General features: G+C 60.6%; 1 protein-coding gene across 1 annotated transcript; it reads right to left on the reverse strand.

Moving 5' to 3' along the window:
• Positions 1–993: 993 nt before the first annotated feature.
• On the reverse strand, positions 994–14,994 carry PWP2 (PWP2 small subunit processome component; the record flags this gene model as incomplete). Its single annotated transcript, XM_080696046.1, has 22 exons — positions 994–1,156; positions 2,222–2,296; positions 2,375–2,525; positions 2,632–2,850; positions 3,533–3,598; positions 4,380–4,488; positions 4,953–5,100; positions 6,144–6,324; positions 6,921–7,071; positions 7,270–7,417; positions 7,533–7,681; positions 7,885–8,021; positions 8,407–8,477; positions 8,740–8,883; positions 9,952–10,178; positions 10,395–10,530; positions 11,486–11,629; positions 11,847–11,946; positions 12,296–12,390; positions 13,826–13,938; positions 14,481–14,692; positions 14,808–14,994. 22 exons carry the CDS (start codon positions 14,992–14,994, stop codon positions 994–996), a joined length of 3,126 nt encoding a protein of 1,041 aa, XP_080552172.1.
• Positions 14,995–16,529: the final 1,535 nt, after the last annotated feature.

Here is a 16,529-nt window from a genome sequence, read left to right on the forward strand (position 1 = left end):
TGTTGCCCAAACAATTCCCTTGGAGAACACTAACTGCTAGGACCCCAAGTGGCTCCACTCTCGGGAAAGGAAATGCTGCATGAGGCAGGCGGACCCCGACTCAAGGGCCTGGGGCCAGGGCACTGGCTCCCAGCCACACTGCGGCACTCCACCTCCAGCTCGTCACTCAGGCCAGGACACGGGCGGCTGACCACTTCCCAGTCTGCTGCACACAGACAGCGTTGAAGCGGAACACCAGGGCACCAGGTCTGCATCTCCATGAGGGTCCGAGCACGTTCCAGGTGATAGAAGAACACAAGGTGCCCTGGGAGTTTCATGATGACAGCGCAGACCCGTGCGTGGCCAGCTGGGAAGGCAGGCGGCATGGCTCAGCCCCACTTCCCAGAAGAGCCGGAGTTGGGCGCCGGCCAGCAACAGGGGGCCCAGCCATGGGCACCCGTGGCCTGGGGGAGGCATGCAGGCAGGCACGGCAGGTCTGAGGAGCCGCTCAGGGGCTGGCCTGTGCCGGCTCCATGTTCACAGATGTCTGCAGATCACCAGGACGGCAGGCCTGGACCGGCAGCTGCACACTGCCCACCTTGCCCTGCTGGCTGATCGCCTGTTGACACTGAGCTTCCCACACATAAGATATGTTGTAAACATTTTTAATGCAGAGTTTAGACTTAATCCTCACATTTTAGAAAACCCCATATTTTTTACCCCAAAGTTCATCATCAGAACTTTGTATTAAAAATATAAATAATTCTCACAAAGTTTGAGTATACAAACTCGAACCTATTTACCTCTCCGTAAGGTAGCATCTGTGATGTCCACACTGGTAGACCCTGGGCCTGCTGCACACCACTGGCAGCCTGGCACCGAGGGCCAGCTCGCCGTCCCCATGCACGTGGTCCACACAGGGGAGCGGGCTCTCCGCGGTCTCCCACTTCCCAGGCCCAGGCCCCGGCCGGTGGACCCGGCAAGCCTTCACACTGCAGTGGCGCCGGCTCTCCGTCACATGGCTGCCTCCTCCCCGGTCCCGCTGAGCAGGTGCAGACTGTCGTCATCAGATGACTCGGCGCCCTCCACGGCGCCCTGTGGCTCCAAGGCACGCTTCACGCCCCGCTGTCTGGAGACTGCCAGAGCATACTGGATGTTGTAGCGGTTCCAGTCACAGCTGTAGACATGGGCACTGGCTCAGGCCAAGCATGTCTCCACTCCACCCAGAGTCCTGGCCCACCCTGCCGCCCCATCACTCACACCTCCCCTCTTCCTGCACAAGCGATCTGGTTTCTGTCCTCGCTACCCGGAGAAGCAACTGGCCGACCCTCCTTGCCAGGCTCTCCCACCACAGCCATTTAGAGAGCAGAGGTGCCCCTTGACTCAGTTCATTCCCAGCCGGCACAAAAAGCAGTCAAGGGTCATCCGCACCCAAGAGGGAGCAGAGCCCAGGGAACAGGCCGAGGAAAAGCCACGCCCTGGCTGTCTACGAGGAGCCTCCCCTACCCTGCACACGGCAGATAGCCAGACAAGGAGCAAGTCTAACAGGACGCAGGCCTGCCCTCTACAGAGCTGTGCCGCCCGGGAGGCTTCGGCCAGGGCAGCCTGGCCTGATCGCAGTGGCCAGCCCTCTCCCGGCCCGACTTCCTGTGGGGAGGCAGGAGATGCAGAGGCAGAGCCCGCTCTAGACTCTGGGACTCAGATGGGGAAGTGTCAAGGACACATAGGAGGACCCCAAGGACCACAGGCTTAGCCAGACTCCAAGCTCAGCCCAGGTGCTGGACTCAGAACAGTGGACAGGGCAGAGACCAGCTGGTCAGGAGCCCAGCTACTTGGTGAAAGAGAAGGCGATGTCCCCAACAGGACAAGCTGTGAGGGCGCCACAGGAAGCACCCAAAAGAGCAACAACCTTGCAGAGGAATCGGTGGGGCCTTGTCATCTGCCTGCTTCCCTGCCAGGGAGCCAGGCACAAACACCCAGGAATCCAGCTGCCTGCCCGAGGCCCTGTGGCCAGCCCTACCGCTCAAGCAGGCGACATGCAAATTTAGGACAGACTGCCCAGGCCAGGATCGTGAAGCCAAACCCTGCCTCGGGCTCATGCCACTGCAGCGAGCGCTCGGGATGTCCTTCCTTCAGCAGCCACCCCGTCGCTCCAGCAGAGGGAGAACATGCACCTCCAACCCCAGAACCTTCTGCCCTGCCTCTGTCACGCCCGCCCTGCCCGCCAAAGCCCAGCACGTACAGCTTCGCCAAGTCATCCAGGTGCCGCTGGAGGCTCTTCTGAAGGAACTGGACGGCAGGCAGCAAGCGCCCTGCTCTGCAGAGAGACGCCGTCAGGTGCAGCCGCCACTGGGGCCACGCGGCGCAAGCCCAACCCTGTGGGAGCGCGCCGTACCTGGACTTCAGCTTCTGTCCGTGCAGCAGGAGCAGCTTCTGTGTCCACACGAGGTAGAATTCCAGGTGGCGAGACGACTCAAAGGAGGCAGCCAAGAACTCAAGCGCCTTCTCGACGTACAGCTCAGGGAGAGAAGCGCTGACAACCTCAACTGCAAGAGGAAGAGCCGCGCTTACCTGCAGAGAACGCGTGCGCGGGGAGACGTGGCACCGCCCCTCCGCGCTGCCTGCCGGGAGGGCCAGCCTGTGCCCGCTCACTCTCGCCCGGCGGCACGGCCTCCAGGGCCTCCTGCACCAGCTGCTTCTCATTGAGCCGAAAGGCCATGAGGATGGCCCGCGTGAACTCCTGCTGGCGCAGCGCCTCACGGATCCGCCCGGGCGTGACGCTGGTGTCCAGCTCGTAGGGGTCGAAGAGCATCTGCGCATCCAGAGAGAAGATGAGGAGTCCCTCTGTGCTGGTGGCCGCCCAGCAGCGCCCTGCGGAGCAGCAGTGAAGGCTCTCAGCAACAGCCACGTGCGGGGCCCAGTTTTCAGAGCAAAGCGCGAGTACATGCTGTGGTCTAAAACAGGCACGGGGGAAGCGGCCACCTTCCTCTCCAAGCCCCAGCCCTGGAGGGACTGACGGGGTCGCCTATGAGGCCTCCAGAGCTGTCGTCAGCTCAGGGGAGCGTGGACGCACGCGTGTCCTTTGCTTGAGTCAGGGGCTGGGGAAAGTATTTTCGGAGCTGCAGGCCCCTGTGGCAACTGCTCAGGGGCCCGTGGCGCCTGGGATGCAGTCACAAAGTACACGCGTGAATGAACAAATGTGACATCCCATAAAACCTGAGCTACAAAACCACACGGCTCAGGAGCTGGACCCTCGGGCGCTGGGTGTGAGCAGGCTCTCAGGACACACACAGCGCGCACCTGAGCTAGCACTCATCTGGCTCCTGCTCTACCTGTGCCAGAGCGCTCACCATATGGGGCCATGTGCAGCTGACAGCCCCAAAGGCCTGAGAGGAGGGTGTGCGTGAAAGGCGTAGGCCTACCCTCCCGGGTGCAAGCTCAGGTCTGGGGACGAGGCAATCGCGCAGCCCACGGGGCTCAGTGCCTCACTCCTACCCAAGGGGAGTAGGAGGGGGCCAGCCCCGCGGGCTCAGCCACCCCCTCCAGGCCTCACCGGTGGGAGAGAAGCGCAGTGAAGTCACCCTGATTTCAGGTTTGAAGTGGCGAGAGCTCATGTCACCTGGAAGAAAGAACCGACCAGTCACTGGGCAGCAGAGTCAGCTGTCAACTGGCAACAGCAGGCCACCTGAGGCCCACCTGCTGGGCGGGGCCACAGAACCGAAAGACTCAAGCCCAACACGGGGCACACATCTGTAATCCTAATACTTGGGAGGCTGAGACAGGGGGACTGTTAGGTTCGAGGCCAGGGTTGGCAGCCCGGTGGGACACTCAGCAACCTAGCAAGACCCTGTTTCAAAACCAAGTGCCGGGAGTGTAATCTGGAGGTAGACTTTCCCTGGGCTCAAACCTCATACCAAACCCCCGCACCCTGGCCCTGCCCACAAAGACCCGCAGAGCCTACGCAGAAAGCAGCCTTTCTGGGCCTGTCTTCCCACACAGCAGGTGAGACCTGCATGGACCTCTGAGCGAAACATGGTGTCCCTGGCCACCATGTCAGTGGACACACCTGGACCACACGTCCCCGAGGGCACCCATGCCCAGCACCGCAGCCGGGGCCTGCACACAGGCGCCCCGCCATTCTGGCCAGTGGGTGTCCCATCACGAGGCATGGGTGACCCCCGAATCTTCCAAACACCCAGGAGGTGCGGACACTGACGCCTCTAACCCTCACTGAGCCATGAAGCCAAGACAGGGCTGTCACACGCCGCAACTTACAGGGCAGCCGCTCCTGCCTGGGGAGATGCCCCCAAATCCAGCAAGACACCACGCTTCGACGGACTGCGTCAACTGCAGCCCAACAGAGAGCGATGGCTGCCTCCAGGAACAGCAGGGCCACTCACCCTTCCTCACGCCCGGCAGTGGGAGCTCGACGCCGTCCTCCTCCCCGGCGTCCTGGTCGATGAGCGCCAGGTTGCCGAACTCCGTCATCTTCCTCCGGTTTAGGAATTCCTAGAGGAGCCGAGGCCCACACACCTTGCCCTCCATGGATGAGCCCCAGCTACGTGGTGCTAAGAACCTGGCCCCAAGGGTGCTGCGCCCGTCCATAGGCTCCTCCCGCAGAGCGTGCCACAGCCGGAGGGTAAAGGGCGCGGGAGCGGAGGGAGCGGAGGCAGGGCCTACACAGGCTGCCAGACCCGAGGACGCTCCCTAGGAACAGAGGGCGGCGCACAGCGCTGCTGCCCCGTGAAGGGCCTGGGCCGGGGAGCCAGAGGCTCCTGCAGGTGTTCCCCTCCCCACCGGCCAGGGAGGGGCAGGTGCTTACGGGACAGCGAGGCTGGAGCCTCCCTCTGCGCGTGGCAGGAAGGCCTGTGGTGCCAGCCAGCCAGCCAGCGCCCTCTCCCTCCACCCACCCTCCACGAAGGCTAGGGCACTGGCCCCAATATGGTATGCGCCCGTGCGTGACCACCACTCACCTCCATGGCATCCAGAGAGAGGTTGCAGGAGAGCTCGAAGCGCTTCACCAGGATCTGCTCCCGGACGTGGTAAAGGCACACGAACCTGGACATGCCCCCCGCCAGGATGCTCAGGCCGTCAGCAGAGTAGCACAGAGTAGTGAAGGCCCTGGGAGGACATGGCTCTTCAGCCCGCTCGGGGAGGGGCAAGGCCCGAGCAGGGCCCTGCCTCCCTCACACCACACCCTCCGACGGCCACGACAGCTCCCCAGGGCCCACCATGTGGCTCCTCAGGTAGACAAGGCTAGGCCCACACCTCCCCATGTGCTGAGGCAGGGCAGGGCCTCCAGTGTGACACCCAAACAGGGACAAAAGCAAAAGGCAGGAGCCGATGCCACCCTCACTGCCCGGCGTGGAGGGCAGTGGCAGATGTGACGAGGTAGCCGAGGCCGGGAGGCCTAGAGGGCTCGGGAACCCTCACAGCACCCCTCCTCGGCTGACATCCCCACTGGAGGACCCACAAGGACCAGAGCAGATGCAGCCGCAGGGAGCACCAGCAGGCATCCAGCACACGGCCGAGGAGAGCGGGAGCCTGGAGGAGGGCTGGCATGGTGGCAACCCTGTGGCCGGGCACAGGGCAGTTCCACGGTTCCTACAGCTAACAACACTACCGGGCGAGCTCACGGCCCTACCTCTACGTCTGCCCTGGAAACTGAACAGGTGCTCACTAAGCCCAGGGGCTCAGTAATCCCCTTGCAGGAGCACCCCTCCTGACCAGGCCCTTCAGTTCCAGGATGAGCCCTCCCAGGTGTACCCCCCCACCTCGCTGCCACACCACCACGACCCCTGCTGGGAGGAGGAGCCTAGTCCTGCCCAGCGCCCACGCCCTGCTAGGCCGCGGGCGCGGCGGGAGCTGAGTTTCCACTCTCACGCAGGGCACGGTGCAGGGCGATTTGTCTTTTGGTCTTAAATACCAGGCTGACTACTTCACGGGCGTGACGGAAGTTTGGAATTGGATTTAGCCTTTGGGCTGTGCCATTTACCCCCAGCAAAGCCACTCAGCCTCCCTCCTGCATGGGCTCAGGCCCACCCACCTCCAGCCTGTGAGCCCAAAGACAGGGTGCTGAAAGAGCCCGGCCCAGGGGAGGCCCGAGGCTGCGGATTCTGACAGCCAACGGAGGCGGGGAGGGCGGGGCCGCACCGGCCACTCACCTGCCCTTGGCCGAGTGCTTGGCTGTGATCTTGTCCAGCTCCTTCCTGCCCGTCTTCAGGTCGTGCCTGCCCTCGATGGAGCCTGTCTGCACCGCATTCTCAGGGTCCCAGAAGGTGATGTGTGAGTTTAGCGTGGCCACAGCCAGCTCTGCACCATCAGGCCGGAAAGTCACAGCCAGAGCTAGAGAACAAACCTGGCTCAGAGAAAGGCCTGGCTTGGTGCACAACAGACGGGCTGCCTCTGTGCACAGGACACTCCTGCAGAGGAAGTCCCACGTGCCAGCCAGGAGCTGCCTCTGCTGGCCGGGCAGAGGCCATGGCGATGCCCCGCTGAAGACCAGGCTGAATCATAGCAGGTAATTGTGGGCACTACGAACAGGCTGGAGTCAGGACAGGCAGCGAGGACTACCTAGGGCCCAGGCAGCCTAAGGAAGGCAGGCTAGGGGTCCCTGACGGCCGCTCTTCCTGGTACGTGACCCAAGCGGAGCACTGACACTTCTGCGGAAACGCTGAAGTGTTGTCAGCACATGGCAACAGTAACTGGTAGATTGAGAGCTGGCCACCCCAGAAGCTGTCCTCTGGCAGGCTGGGTGCCGGGCCAAGACTGGCTGAGCGTTGGCGGCCTCAGGACTAACCCATGCTGCCATGTCTAGATGTGGTATCGTTCTGCCCTCCCACCCAGCCTGTGTGTGTGTGTGTGGCACGCGCGCGTGCTCACGCCCCCCACCCCCACACACAGAAGCGGGGCACAGGACTGTGGCCCTGGCTACAGCTCACCGTCGGAGGTGAGGGCCAGCGTCTCTTTGGTTCTCCAGCTATCGAACATGTCCCACAGGCGCACCGTCTTGTCCCAGGAGGCGCTGGCCAGGATCGACTTTACTGGATTAAAGCACAGCCCGCTGATGGGCCCCTCGTGGCCTGCCAAAACCTACAGCGGCAGGGGTTTGAGGAGGTGGGCCACTGTGGGCTCTCCAGGCCCTGGGGCGGGAGGGGGCTAGACCAGAAGTCTCCTGTAACCAGGGCAGCCTGTTCCCCAGTGCACTCTGCTCCCAGGTCTGCGGAGACCCCCACCCTGGGCCGGCAATGGCCCTTCAAGCACAGCCTCAGAGGACACGATGGCGCTTACGTCAAGGAGTCTGCCTGTCTGCATGGACCACACAAAGATCTCGAAGGAGTCCTGGGCTCCTGCAGAGACAATCTCCCCGCTCGAGTCAACAGCCACGCAGGAGAACTGGGTGGGGCGCGGAGAGGTGAAGGTACGGAAGTTTCGGTACCTTCGGGAAAAGGTCGGGGTTGGCCTCGCTGGCTCGTCTCCAACGCTCTCCGCTGTACTGGGGGCCCTGCTGCTGCACCTCCACCTCCTGCCCCCCACGCACGCCCTCAGCACACCTGTGAAGGTCGAAGGCACGCACGGTGCCATCCATGGACGAGGTCACGATGACATAGCCGGTGGCAGTGAATGTCACACCAGTGACCCCACTTGAGTGCTCGGTGAACGTGACAAAGCAGAAGCCACTGAGGGTGTTCCACACCTTCACCTGCAGCGGAGCGTGGGGACAGGCATGGCAGGGCCACCTTGGACACAGCCCACAGAGGGGGACACACAGGCTCCCACGCCCGCACCATGGCAAGCCCCCTGGACAGTGACAGTCTTTCAGAGGCCCAGGGGAGACGGCTGAGTCCCACCCGCGTCAGGCTGTCCAAGGCCCCACCACCTCTCCCAGGTCTGGCCATCGCCCACCTTGCCGTCGTCCCCCCCGGTGGCGATGTACTGCCCGTCAGGGGAGTAGGCCAGCGACACCATGCTGTTGAAGTGGCCCTGCTGCTTGAGCACGTAGGACTCGCTCTGCCACTCCCACACCAGCAGCTGGCCCAGGCCTGCGGGCACAGGACGGGGCCCCACCTGACCCTGAGACTGTCGGCCAGGCCTGGGCCGCCTGGCACCGCCACTGCTGAGCACAGGCCCAAGGGGGCCAGGGCACTGAGCAGCCCACCGGGCAGGTGGCTGGAGCACAGGCTGGCTCAAGGACCGCGGCAGGGCACGAAATCCAAGCAGTCACCCTGGACACCACACTGACCCTTGCCCGCTACACAAGCCCCGGCAGGGCCACTCAGGTGCTGCGTAGAAGCTGCAGCCAGAGGGGGCTGTGCCTGGCACTGGACAGCCCTGCAGGTCCACTCTGGCTCCAGCCCAGCCCTGGGCCCAGGCTGGCCTCAGGCGCACTCCCGGAGGCTCTGGTCTGGGGCCAGCATGAAAACCAACCTGAACAGCCAAAGGCGATCCAGTCCCCAGTGCTGTTGACCGCGACAGAGGCGATCCTCTGATCCGAGATGCTGCACAGAAGAACCATGCCTGGTTAGCAGAGGGGCGCCTGGCCCACCAGGCGTCTCCCTCCGCAAGGCCTCTTGGAATAACACTGTTTCCACATTCCAAAGATGATGAACACCAGGGAAAACAATAATGCCACAGTCCACCTGACACCACAGCCCACGCAGACCAGAGCTCGCGGCGGGGGCCAGCGCCCTGGCGGCTCCACCACAGCGGTGGCCTGGACCATGCCAGGCTGCAGGCGAATCCCCAGCACAGCAGACGCACCTCAGGGAGTGGATGAGGTTGAACTCTGGTAGCTCATGCAGATGGAAGACTCCAGAAGCAAAGCCTGTGACCAAGAGGTGAGTCTTCTTGTGATAGGCCGCGGCCGTGAGGTTGTTGAAGTCTCCCTCTTTGTTGAAGAAGTACCTGAATGACGGTGGAGCATCATGGGAGAAGGACCTTTGACAAGCAGGCCCCCGCCTGCCTCGGCCGGCCACACGCCAGCTGTGCCCGGGGCCCCGCACTCTGCTCCATTCCGAGCCCAGGACCCCAGGCCTCCTGTCCTGATACCTAGGGTGATGGGCTTCACAGGGACACCCACCGGGAGGCGGAGGCAGCGTGCTGGGGGCAGTGTGGCGTCACTTCCTGCCTGCGCCTCGCCTCCTCTACAGGCCCCCTGGTCACAGGGGTGACCCTATGGCAGCTCCGCCTGCAGCTCCGGGGCCCAGACCTGCCCCCTCCTAGACTGGGCCTGTGGTCCCCACCCAGCAAGTGCCTCGCCAGGAAAGCCCCGCACCTCCGCCCAAATTCTGACCCCAGCTGAGAGGTCCAAGATGCCCACGGCACTAGAGTCCAGCAGACCTGCCTCCGCCATCCTCGCCCCGCCTGCCGCGACAGTGTCCTCCCTGCCCTGCCCTGGGCCTCAGCTCCCACACGACCCCGCCAACGTCCTGTCCTCGTCCCTCACTTCCCTCTGCTCTCCTCCAAGCCAGGGGAGGGCAAGGGCAGACAGACCACGGATGCCCTTCCTCTCCCGCGACCCGGAGGACGTCACGCACCCCACGGCCACACGAGCACCGCACTCCCCGCCCTGCATGGCCGTTGCACTGTGGCATGCCTGGCCAGGAGCCTCATGAGGGCAAGCGAGGCACCCCGGGCCAAACACGCTCACAGCAAGCCAGGCTAGAGGTGAAGAACCCACAGATGGTAACCCTGCCTCCCAGGGGCCCCGGATCTGGAGCAGCTTCTCAGCCTGGGCCTGAAAGGCTGAGCCAGTGACGCACCCGGGTGTGCTCAGAGCCGGCTGGCAAGGCACCGAAGCCACCCGGCCCCTTGTGTCTCGGCCACACTGGGCCCTGCAGGGCGGGTGCCCATGGCTCTCCAGCCCTTCCCTTCACCGACAGGCAGCGCGGATCGCTAAGGCAGTGCAGGCTTCCAGGCTCGAGGCAGGGTGGAGGCCAGCCGCACTGAGGCCCGGCCTCAGCCCAGACTCACTTGGCCAGCCTGGAGTACTTCACTTTCCCCTTCTTGTCCTCCTCGGCCGGCGTGGCCTTCCCTCGGATGGTGGTCTCTCGCTGCCCGTCCTCCTCGTCCTCCTCCTCCTCCTTGTCCCGCTCTAGCAGGTCCGCCCTCCAGCCCCTGGGGGCTTTCAGCCGTAGACCCTCAGGGGGCGTGTCACACTGCCACACGCACAGTGCGCCATCCTGGCTGAGCGTGTACAGCTGCAAGGAGAGCGTGCGGCGGGCACGCGGGTCACCACCCGACCCGTCAGCCACATGTGCCACCACCAGGAGCCCTTGCTCCAGCTCGGCCTCAGACGCCAGCTTTGCCAAGGCCTCTGACCCGCCCCAAGGACCGCCATGGAGGCTCTGAGGAGGGGACCACAGCCCACCCTGGGTTGTCATCACCACAGGGCTGGGAAGAGGGCATGGACGTACATCCAGGCTGTTGGACTCGAAGAAGCATGCCACAATGGCGTCCTTGTGTCCCCCCAGGGCGTAGTAGATGAGGTTGTCCCAGCGCTCGGCTCCAAACACCCAGGTGGACATGTCTTTGCTCCCCACCACGAAGCACCTAGAACAGGAGACGGGTCCCAGCCTTGATGGAGCGCCGCCGCCCAGCAGTCCAGAGCCACGCGAGCCTGTCTGCCGCTACAGCACACCGTGGGCCACCTGGTTGCCAGCAAGGAAGGGGCTCAGCAGTCAGCTCAGACGCCTCTGGGCCCGGGAAGGGCCCCCAGGACAGCCTGCCACCGCATGTCTTTCTCCAGTCCAAGTGCATGCTGTTAATGGTAAAGAGCCACCGCACAGGTCACAGGGGTCACCATTCAGAGGTAGGGTGGCTCAGCCACTTGGTGTCGCCCCGGCTGGCACTCAGGACACTGGCACAATGCAGTGGGGGTTCTCCCCCGACTGACGAAAGGCCCAGGTTCAGCAAAGATCAAGGCCAGCCCTATCAACAAGCCAGGCCACCTCCACCCTCTCCCTGCACAACAGGATGTGAAGCAGCCCAAAAAGACAGCAATCAGCCAGGCCTGGGGCGCATGCTCGTAATCCCAGTGCTTGGGAGGTTGAGACAGGAGGATCACAGCTTCACAGCCAGCCTCAGAAACTTAGGTGAGGCCTTCTGCAACTTAGTGAAACCCTATTTCAAACTAAAGAAAAAACAGGGCTGGGGTGTAGCTCAGAGGTAGAATCCCCTGGGCTCAAACCCGGGTACTGCGCCAAAAAAAAAAAAAAAAAAAAAAAAAAAGAAAACTTCACAGCCGCCTATGGGTTGGGGCCAGTCACAGCCCGTGGCCTTGTAGCAGGCGGGCCCGGCAGCTCCTGCCAGCTCCCGCAGCACAGCGAGCTTACTAAACACAACTCACTTCTCAGCTCCATCCAGTCCTGCTGTCTCTAGTGCTGAGTGCCAGAGGGGCGCAGCCTAACCAAGAGCCAGCCGCCCGCCCGGATGCCCCGAGAGGCGGAACGCAACCACAGGCCGCCCCTGATCTGAGGAGACCGTCAACCCGCCTCCCGGGCTTCACCGAGAGTCGTCGGTCCAGTCGATGCACGTGGTCTCGTCGTATGGCCCAAAGTAGGTTTTGTCTAGGACAAATGCATTGAATTCTCGCTTCTTCCCCGGGGCATGGTACATCTGCGCGATATTGCCCTTGGTGACGACAAATTTCCTTCAGGAGAAAGAGGAACACAGGTGATGACCAGGACCGACCCTGGCCGAGACCACCACAAAGCCTCAGGCACAGCTCGCCCTGGTTCAGTAATGCCTCTTCCCACCAGATGAAGGCCAAGCAGCGGTGGCGGAGGCTAAAGCAGCCGCGGGCAGGAAGGGGCCCCACAGCCCCGAGACTTGCTCCCAGGAGACCACCAATGCCCAGGGTTCCTCACCTGCCATCGGGGGAGAAAGAGACGCTGTGCACGGAGCCCTTGAAGTGGAAGTGGTGCAACACGGACCTGCAGACCAGGCTGACCAGCAGAGCGGCGCCCCCTGCAGAAGCCAGAATGCAATCCTGCAGCCACGGGGGCCCACCCCAGAGAGCGCATGCGCGCCCCATCCATGCACGAGGGTCCTGTGCATGTGCACTCTGGGACTCTGGAATGCTGGCCCAGAGGGCCACCAACCCCAGAGCTGACCCAGGAGACACCAAGGGCTCACGGTACTGAGGATGCAGAACCTACCCTCAGTACACCCTCGCCCTCGACTCCACCAGGGCCCAAGACATGGAAACACAGGAGGAATGGACCACCTCAGCCCCTCTCGGGAGAGCCGGTCTTGCCTCCTCTCACCCGCACCAGTCCTCTGCCACTCCCTTCAGCCCTGCCTGTGCGGGAGTTACCTTCATCAACGATGATGGCAAGGCGGCCATCTGGAGACAGCCCCACACACTTGATGTTGTACCTGGTGGCCAGGGGCAGTGTATCGGATTTGTTGCTGGGAAAGAAAAAACCACACTGTGCTGTGGTCTTGTGTTGCCAGACAAGGGGACAAGGGGTCAGCCTCAGAGCAGCAGCCCGCCCTCCCACACGGCCTCCTGCCCATGCTTCGCCCACACGACAAGACTGTGTCAGAGCTCATCTCTAGTCTCCCTGCAGAGGAAGAGGAAATGACATGCTTAGAGGAAAAACTCCCCCTACGTAGTCTGGCAAGATATACTGAAAGCCACAAAAATGTGTTTTGGACACGATCAACTTTGCTTCTAGGTCTTTAGCTCAAAAAGATTCTGTACATATTTAACACCAAAAAACTGAAAACAAGCTAAATACCCAGCAAAAGACTGGCCACAAATAGAGTACATGAGTATGTTTGTTTTAAGTAAATGAGAAAATGCATAGAAACAGAAAACTAAGCACAACAACGGGGCATAGTCTCTAACAATCAGAACTAGGTCCTTTCCTTATTACTCTATTTCCCACTATCCTTGAGTGAGCACTCTTTACTCTGCAGAGCCCCTCACAGATGCTGCTTGAGCAAGATGCCAACAGTTACGGCGGCACAGCCGCTGACTGCACCTGGCACATCCTGTAGGCGGAGGAGGTGGCGTGTGAGCTCACCGTACACACAGGAGGCTGAGGCCCAGAGCCACCCACCTGGAGCTACAGAGCAGACAGGACCCAACAGACTCCGAAACAAAAGGTCTCACACAGACCCTGTGGAGAAGCTCCAAGGCCTCTCCCCAACAATTAGGACAAAGAGCTGGATCCTTGAAACTACAGGAAGGGATTACATTTTGTTCAGAAGAAACAGAGCTAAGCCAGAGCAACCAAAATTGGCCTTCAGAGTTGGGCGTGGTGGCAATCCCAGCATTCAGGAGGCTGAGACAGGAGGACCCAGGATTGTGGCCAGCCACAGCTACTTAGTGAGGCCCTCCGCAACTCAGCGAGGCCCTGTTTCAAAATAAAGAATAAAAAATAGGGCTGGGGGAGTTGCCCGGAGGTAGAATGTCCCTCGGTTCCATCTCCAGTACGAAAAAGAAAAGAAAAAAAAAAATAGCCTTCCAGCTGCTAAACTGGACACTGAGTCCATACCAGGGAGGAGGCCAGGCAACATCAAGGCTCCTGAGCAGGGTTCAAGGGAGCTTCCAGGCCCCCAGCACCACCTGACCTCCACTGATGTGGACAGATTAACTGGCCTGCTACCACCTCTAAGACAGGCAGGGGGTCCTTCCCAGTAAACTGAGCCAAGACACACATGACAGCACTCTAGGTGCACACAGTCTAGGTAAGGCTCTAGAATCAAGAATACATAATTGGTGGGAAATTCTACCTTAATCAGTGGGTGCCATAAAAAGACAAGGAAGACCGCCATCAGCTTTCACATGCAGGTTACAGGGGGGGCCACTGCCATTAAGTTACTTCGACATACTTACTTCTTAAGGTCAAATACAGTGACTCTATTCCCCACAGGACTGATAACTGAATTTCCATCACATGTGAAATTTAAGTTTCCACGCCGATAAACTGTACCCAGCAAATTTGAGAACTGAAAGGAAAACAAAGTTGTCTTAATACAAAGGAAACAACTTCCAGTAGTTGGAATGGGAGGCGTCGGGGCAGAGGTGGCAGAAAGAGCAAGGCCAAACGACCCCTGTCCATCCTCAGGGGCATTTCCTGGACAAGGAAGGAAGAAGCAAGCCAATCCTCAGGAGCCTACCCCCAGCCCAGGAGCAAGCAGCTGACCGAGCCATAGGGCAGGAAAGAGGGCGCAGGATCCAAGCTTCAGAGAGAAAAGGTGCAACCATGGAGCAGGGCCCCAAGGGCATACAGGGTTCAAGGCCCCCTGAACCGCCTTGCATCTTTACTCACTCACCAAAGCCAAGCCTAGCCTGGCTGTACCTACGCGCTGGAAAATTTATTTAGAAGGGGCCTGAGAACCCGAGCAGCAGAGGGGGTGGGAGGCTGCCTGAAGGGGCCACCTGGGCTGGAGCCAGCCCACCCAGGACCCGGAGGTGTAGGTGGGCCGTGGCCAAGAACCGCAAGCAGGAGTTCGGGTTCTAAACAGAGGATGACATGACCCCAAGGCACACTGTGTTTACGCTGAGCACTGCAGAGGCCCCGGGAGCACTTCCGGGGACAGTACCAGGATAGGTGGGCGCAGAGGTTGGGTCCGGCAGAGGGCTGATGGTGCCCGCCCTGAAGGCGGAACCTGGGGGAGCTGGGCCCTCCTAGGAAGACGACCCGAGGGAGAGAGAAGGCAGGGCCGTGACCCGGCAGGCTGTGACTGCCGAAAGAACAGCCTGCGAGGGTAGCAGGTCCGGCTTGCCCCCGGGGGCGCAAACCACCCGCGCTTCCAGAACACGCCTCTCTGCGGAGGATGGAGATGCCCGGGTCGGCTCGGCGACGCCGTCTCACCTGCCTCCTCGCTGCCCGTCTGTGGCCCAAGTCCCATCCGGCTCCCACGCCCACAGCCCATCCCTAGAAGCCCGCCTCGCCGGCCCCTCCCGCCCCTCCATGGAGGTGGGGAGCAAGCCACCGCCCCTCGGCCCCGGGCCAGCCCGCCGCGCGCCCGCGCCGCGCTCACCCGGTACGCGAACTTCATCGCGGCGGCGGCGGCGGCACCGCACGTGCGGCGCCCGAGCCCGCGCAGCCACTTCCGGGTCGAGCCCGCGCGCCGGCGCTCGCGGCGCGTACTTCCGGGGCGGGGCCACAAGCCCGGAAGGACGGCAGCCCCGCCCCGGGCGGAGCCTCGCGGGCCCCTGCGGCCGCCCGGGAGACCTCTGCCCTCGCTGGTACCGCACTGGAGGAGCCCGAGCGGGACCTGAGAGCCTGCCAGGGCGGGCGGCAGCGCAGGCCCGGCGGGGAGCCCTGGAGACCCCGGGGTTTGGTGCCTGCGGGCTCCTGGGTAGGAATGTGGGAAGTCCCAAACAGCCTAGGAATCGAAAAGGGGCTTAGAAGCCGGGCGTGGTGGGCGCGCTGGTCGTCCCAGCACTGGGAGGCTGAGACCGGAGGATCGTGGTTCGCAGACAGCCTCAGCTACTTAGTGAGGCCCTCTGCAACTCAGTGGGACCCTGTTTCAAAATAAAAGAATAAAAAATAGGGCAGGGGTTGCAGCTCGGGGTGTGGAACGCCCCTGGGTTTCATCCCCCTTACAGCAAAAAAAGGAGGGGAGGTCTTAGGGAGAGAGAGCAAGCCTTCACCTTAGCACTCCCTGTCACACGTGCCACCGCGAAAGAATCGAGTTTGGAACAGCCAAGATTCTTCTTAAAATGTGTATTTTCAGAATTTCAATGCTTACATTTTAAACAATCTTAATACAGTAGTTTTAGTCTAGCGTTATATTACAGAATAGTGTGAAAAATGACCTTCCACAGTACACCATGAGAATGGAATCAACACCTGCAGTATCAAAGTCAAGTTGTCACATTTCCCAGTCACCGAATCCAGCAAATGGAAGGATGCCGGAGGGTCTTTTGGCCTGATGTACAGGATGAATAAGGTGAGAGAAAGGGGCATTGCCATGAAAAATAAAAATGTTCTAATCATGTAGGATCTCCTTTAGAGATCAAGGCTGGAAGTAAAACACGTAGGTCAGCAGTCAGTTCTTTTATAAAGAGAAGTGTGACTTTTATCTTAGATACAAACCTGGCAAGTTTACTTTCATTTCAAATTTAATCATATTTTAAACAATACAGAATAGAAGCCTGCATATCTTTACTCTTTACGGAACCGGATCCTCGCCGACCAGTAAATAGTAATCCAAGAACCTGACCCAATCTGGGCCACACTGACAGTGGAATGGAAGCAGAGGGTATTCTCATTAAGTACAGTAATTCCCAATTAGAATAAAAAGTTATAATTTTTCCAATCATAGGAGACCCATGAAATTCACAAAAATTATAACCAATTTTCTTTTCCATTTGCTCTTATCTACGTGTTCGTCAGGTTATCTGTAAATGGCTGCATATGCTTTGCTTTTGAGATACACACTCCATATCTGGCTTCACAACTATTCAACATCTGCTACATCTTTATTAACAAAATCAGCCTGTCTCAAACAAAACCTTACAACAGAAAACCAATGGTAGCCTCCTAGTTACTCTTATGATGAGTATTAAAGAGACAAAGATGATTAAA

The sequence above is a fragment of the Muscardinus avellanarius genome (genome assembly GCF_963383645.1).
Source record: "Muscardinus avellanarius genome assembly, chromosome: 5".
NCBI lineage: Eukaryota > Metazoa > Chordata > Mammalia > Rodentia > Gliridae > Muscardinus > Muscardinus avellanarius.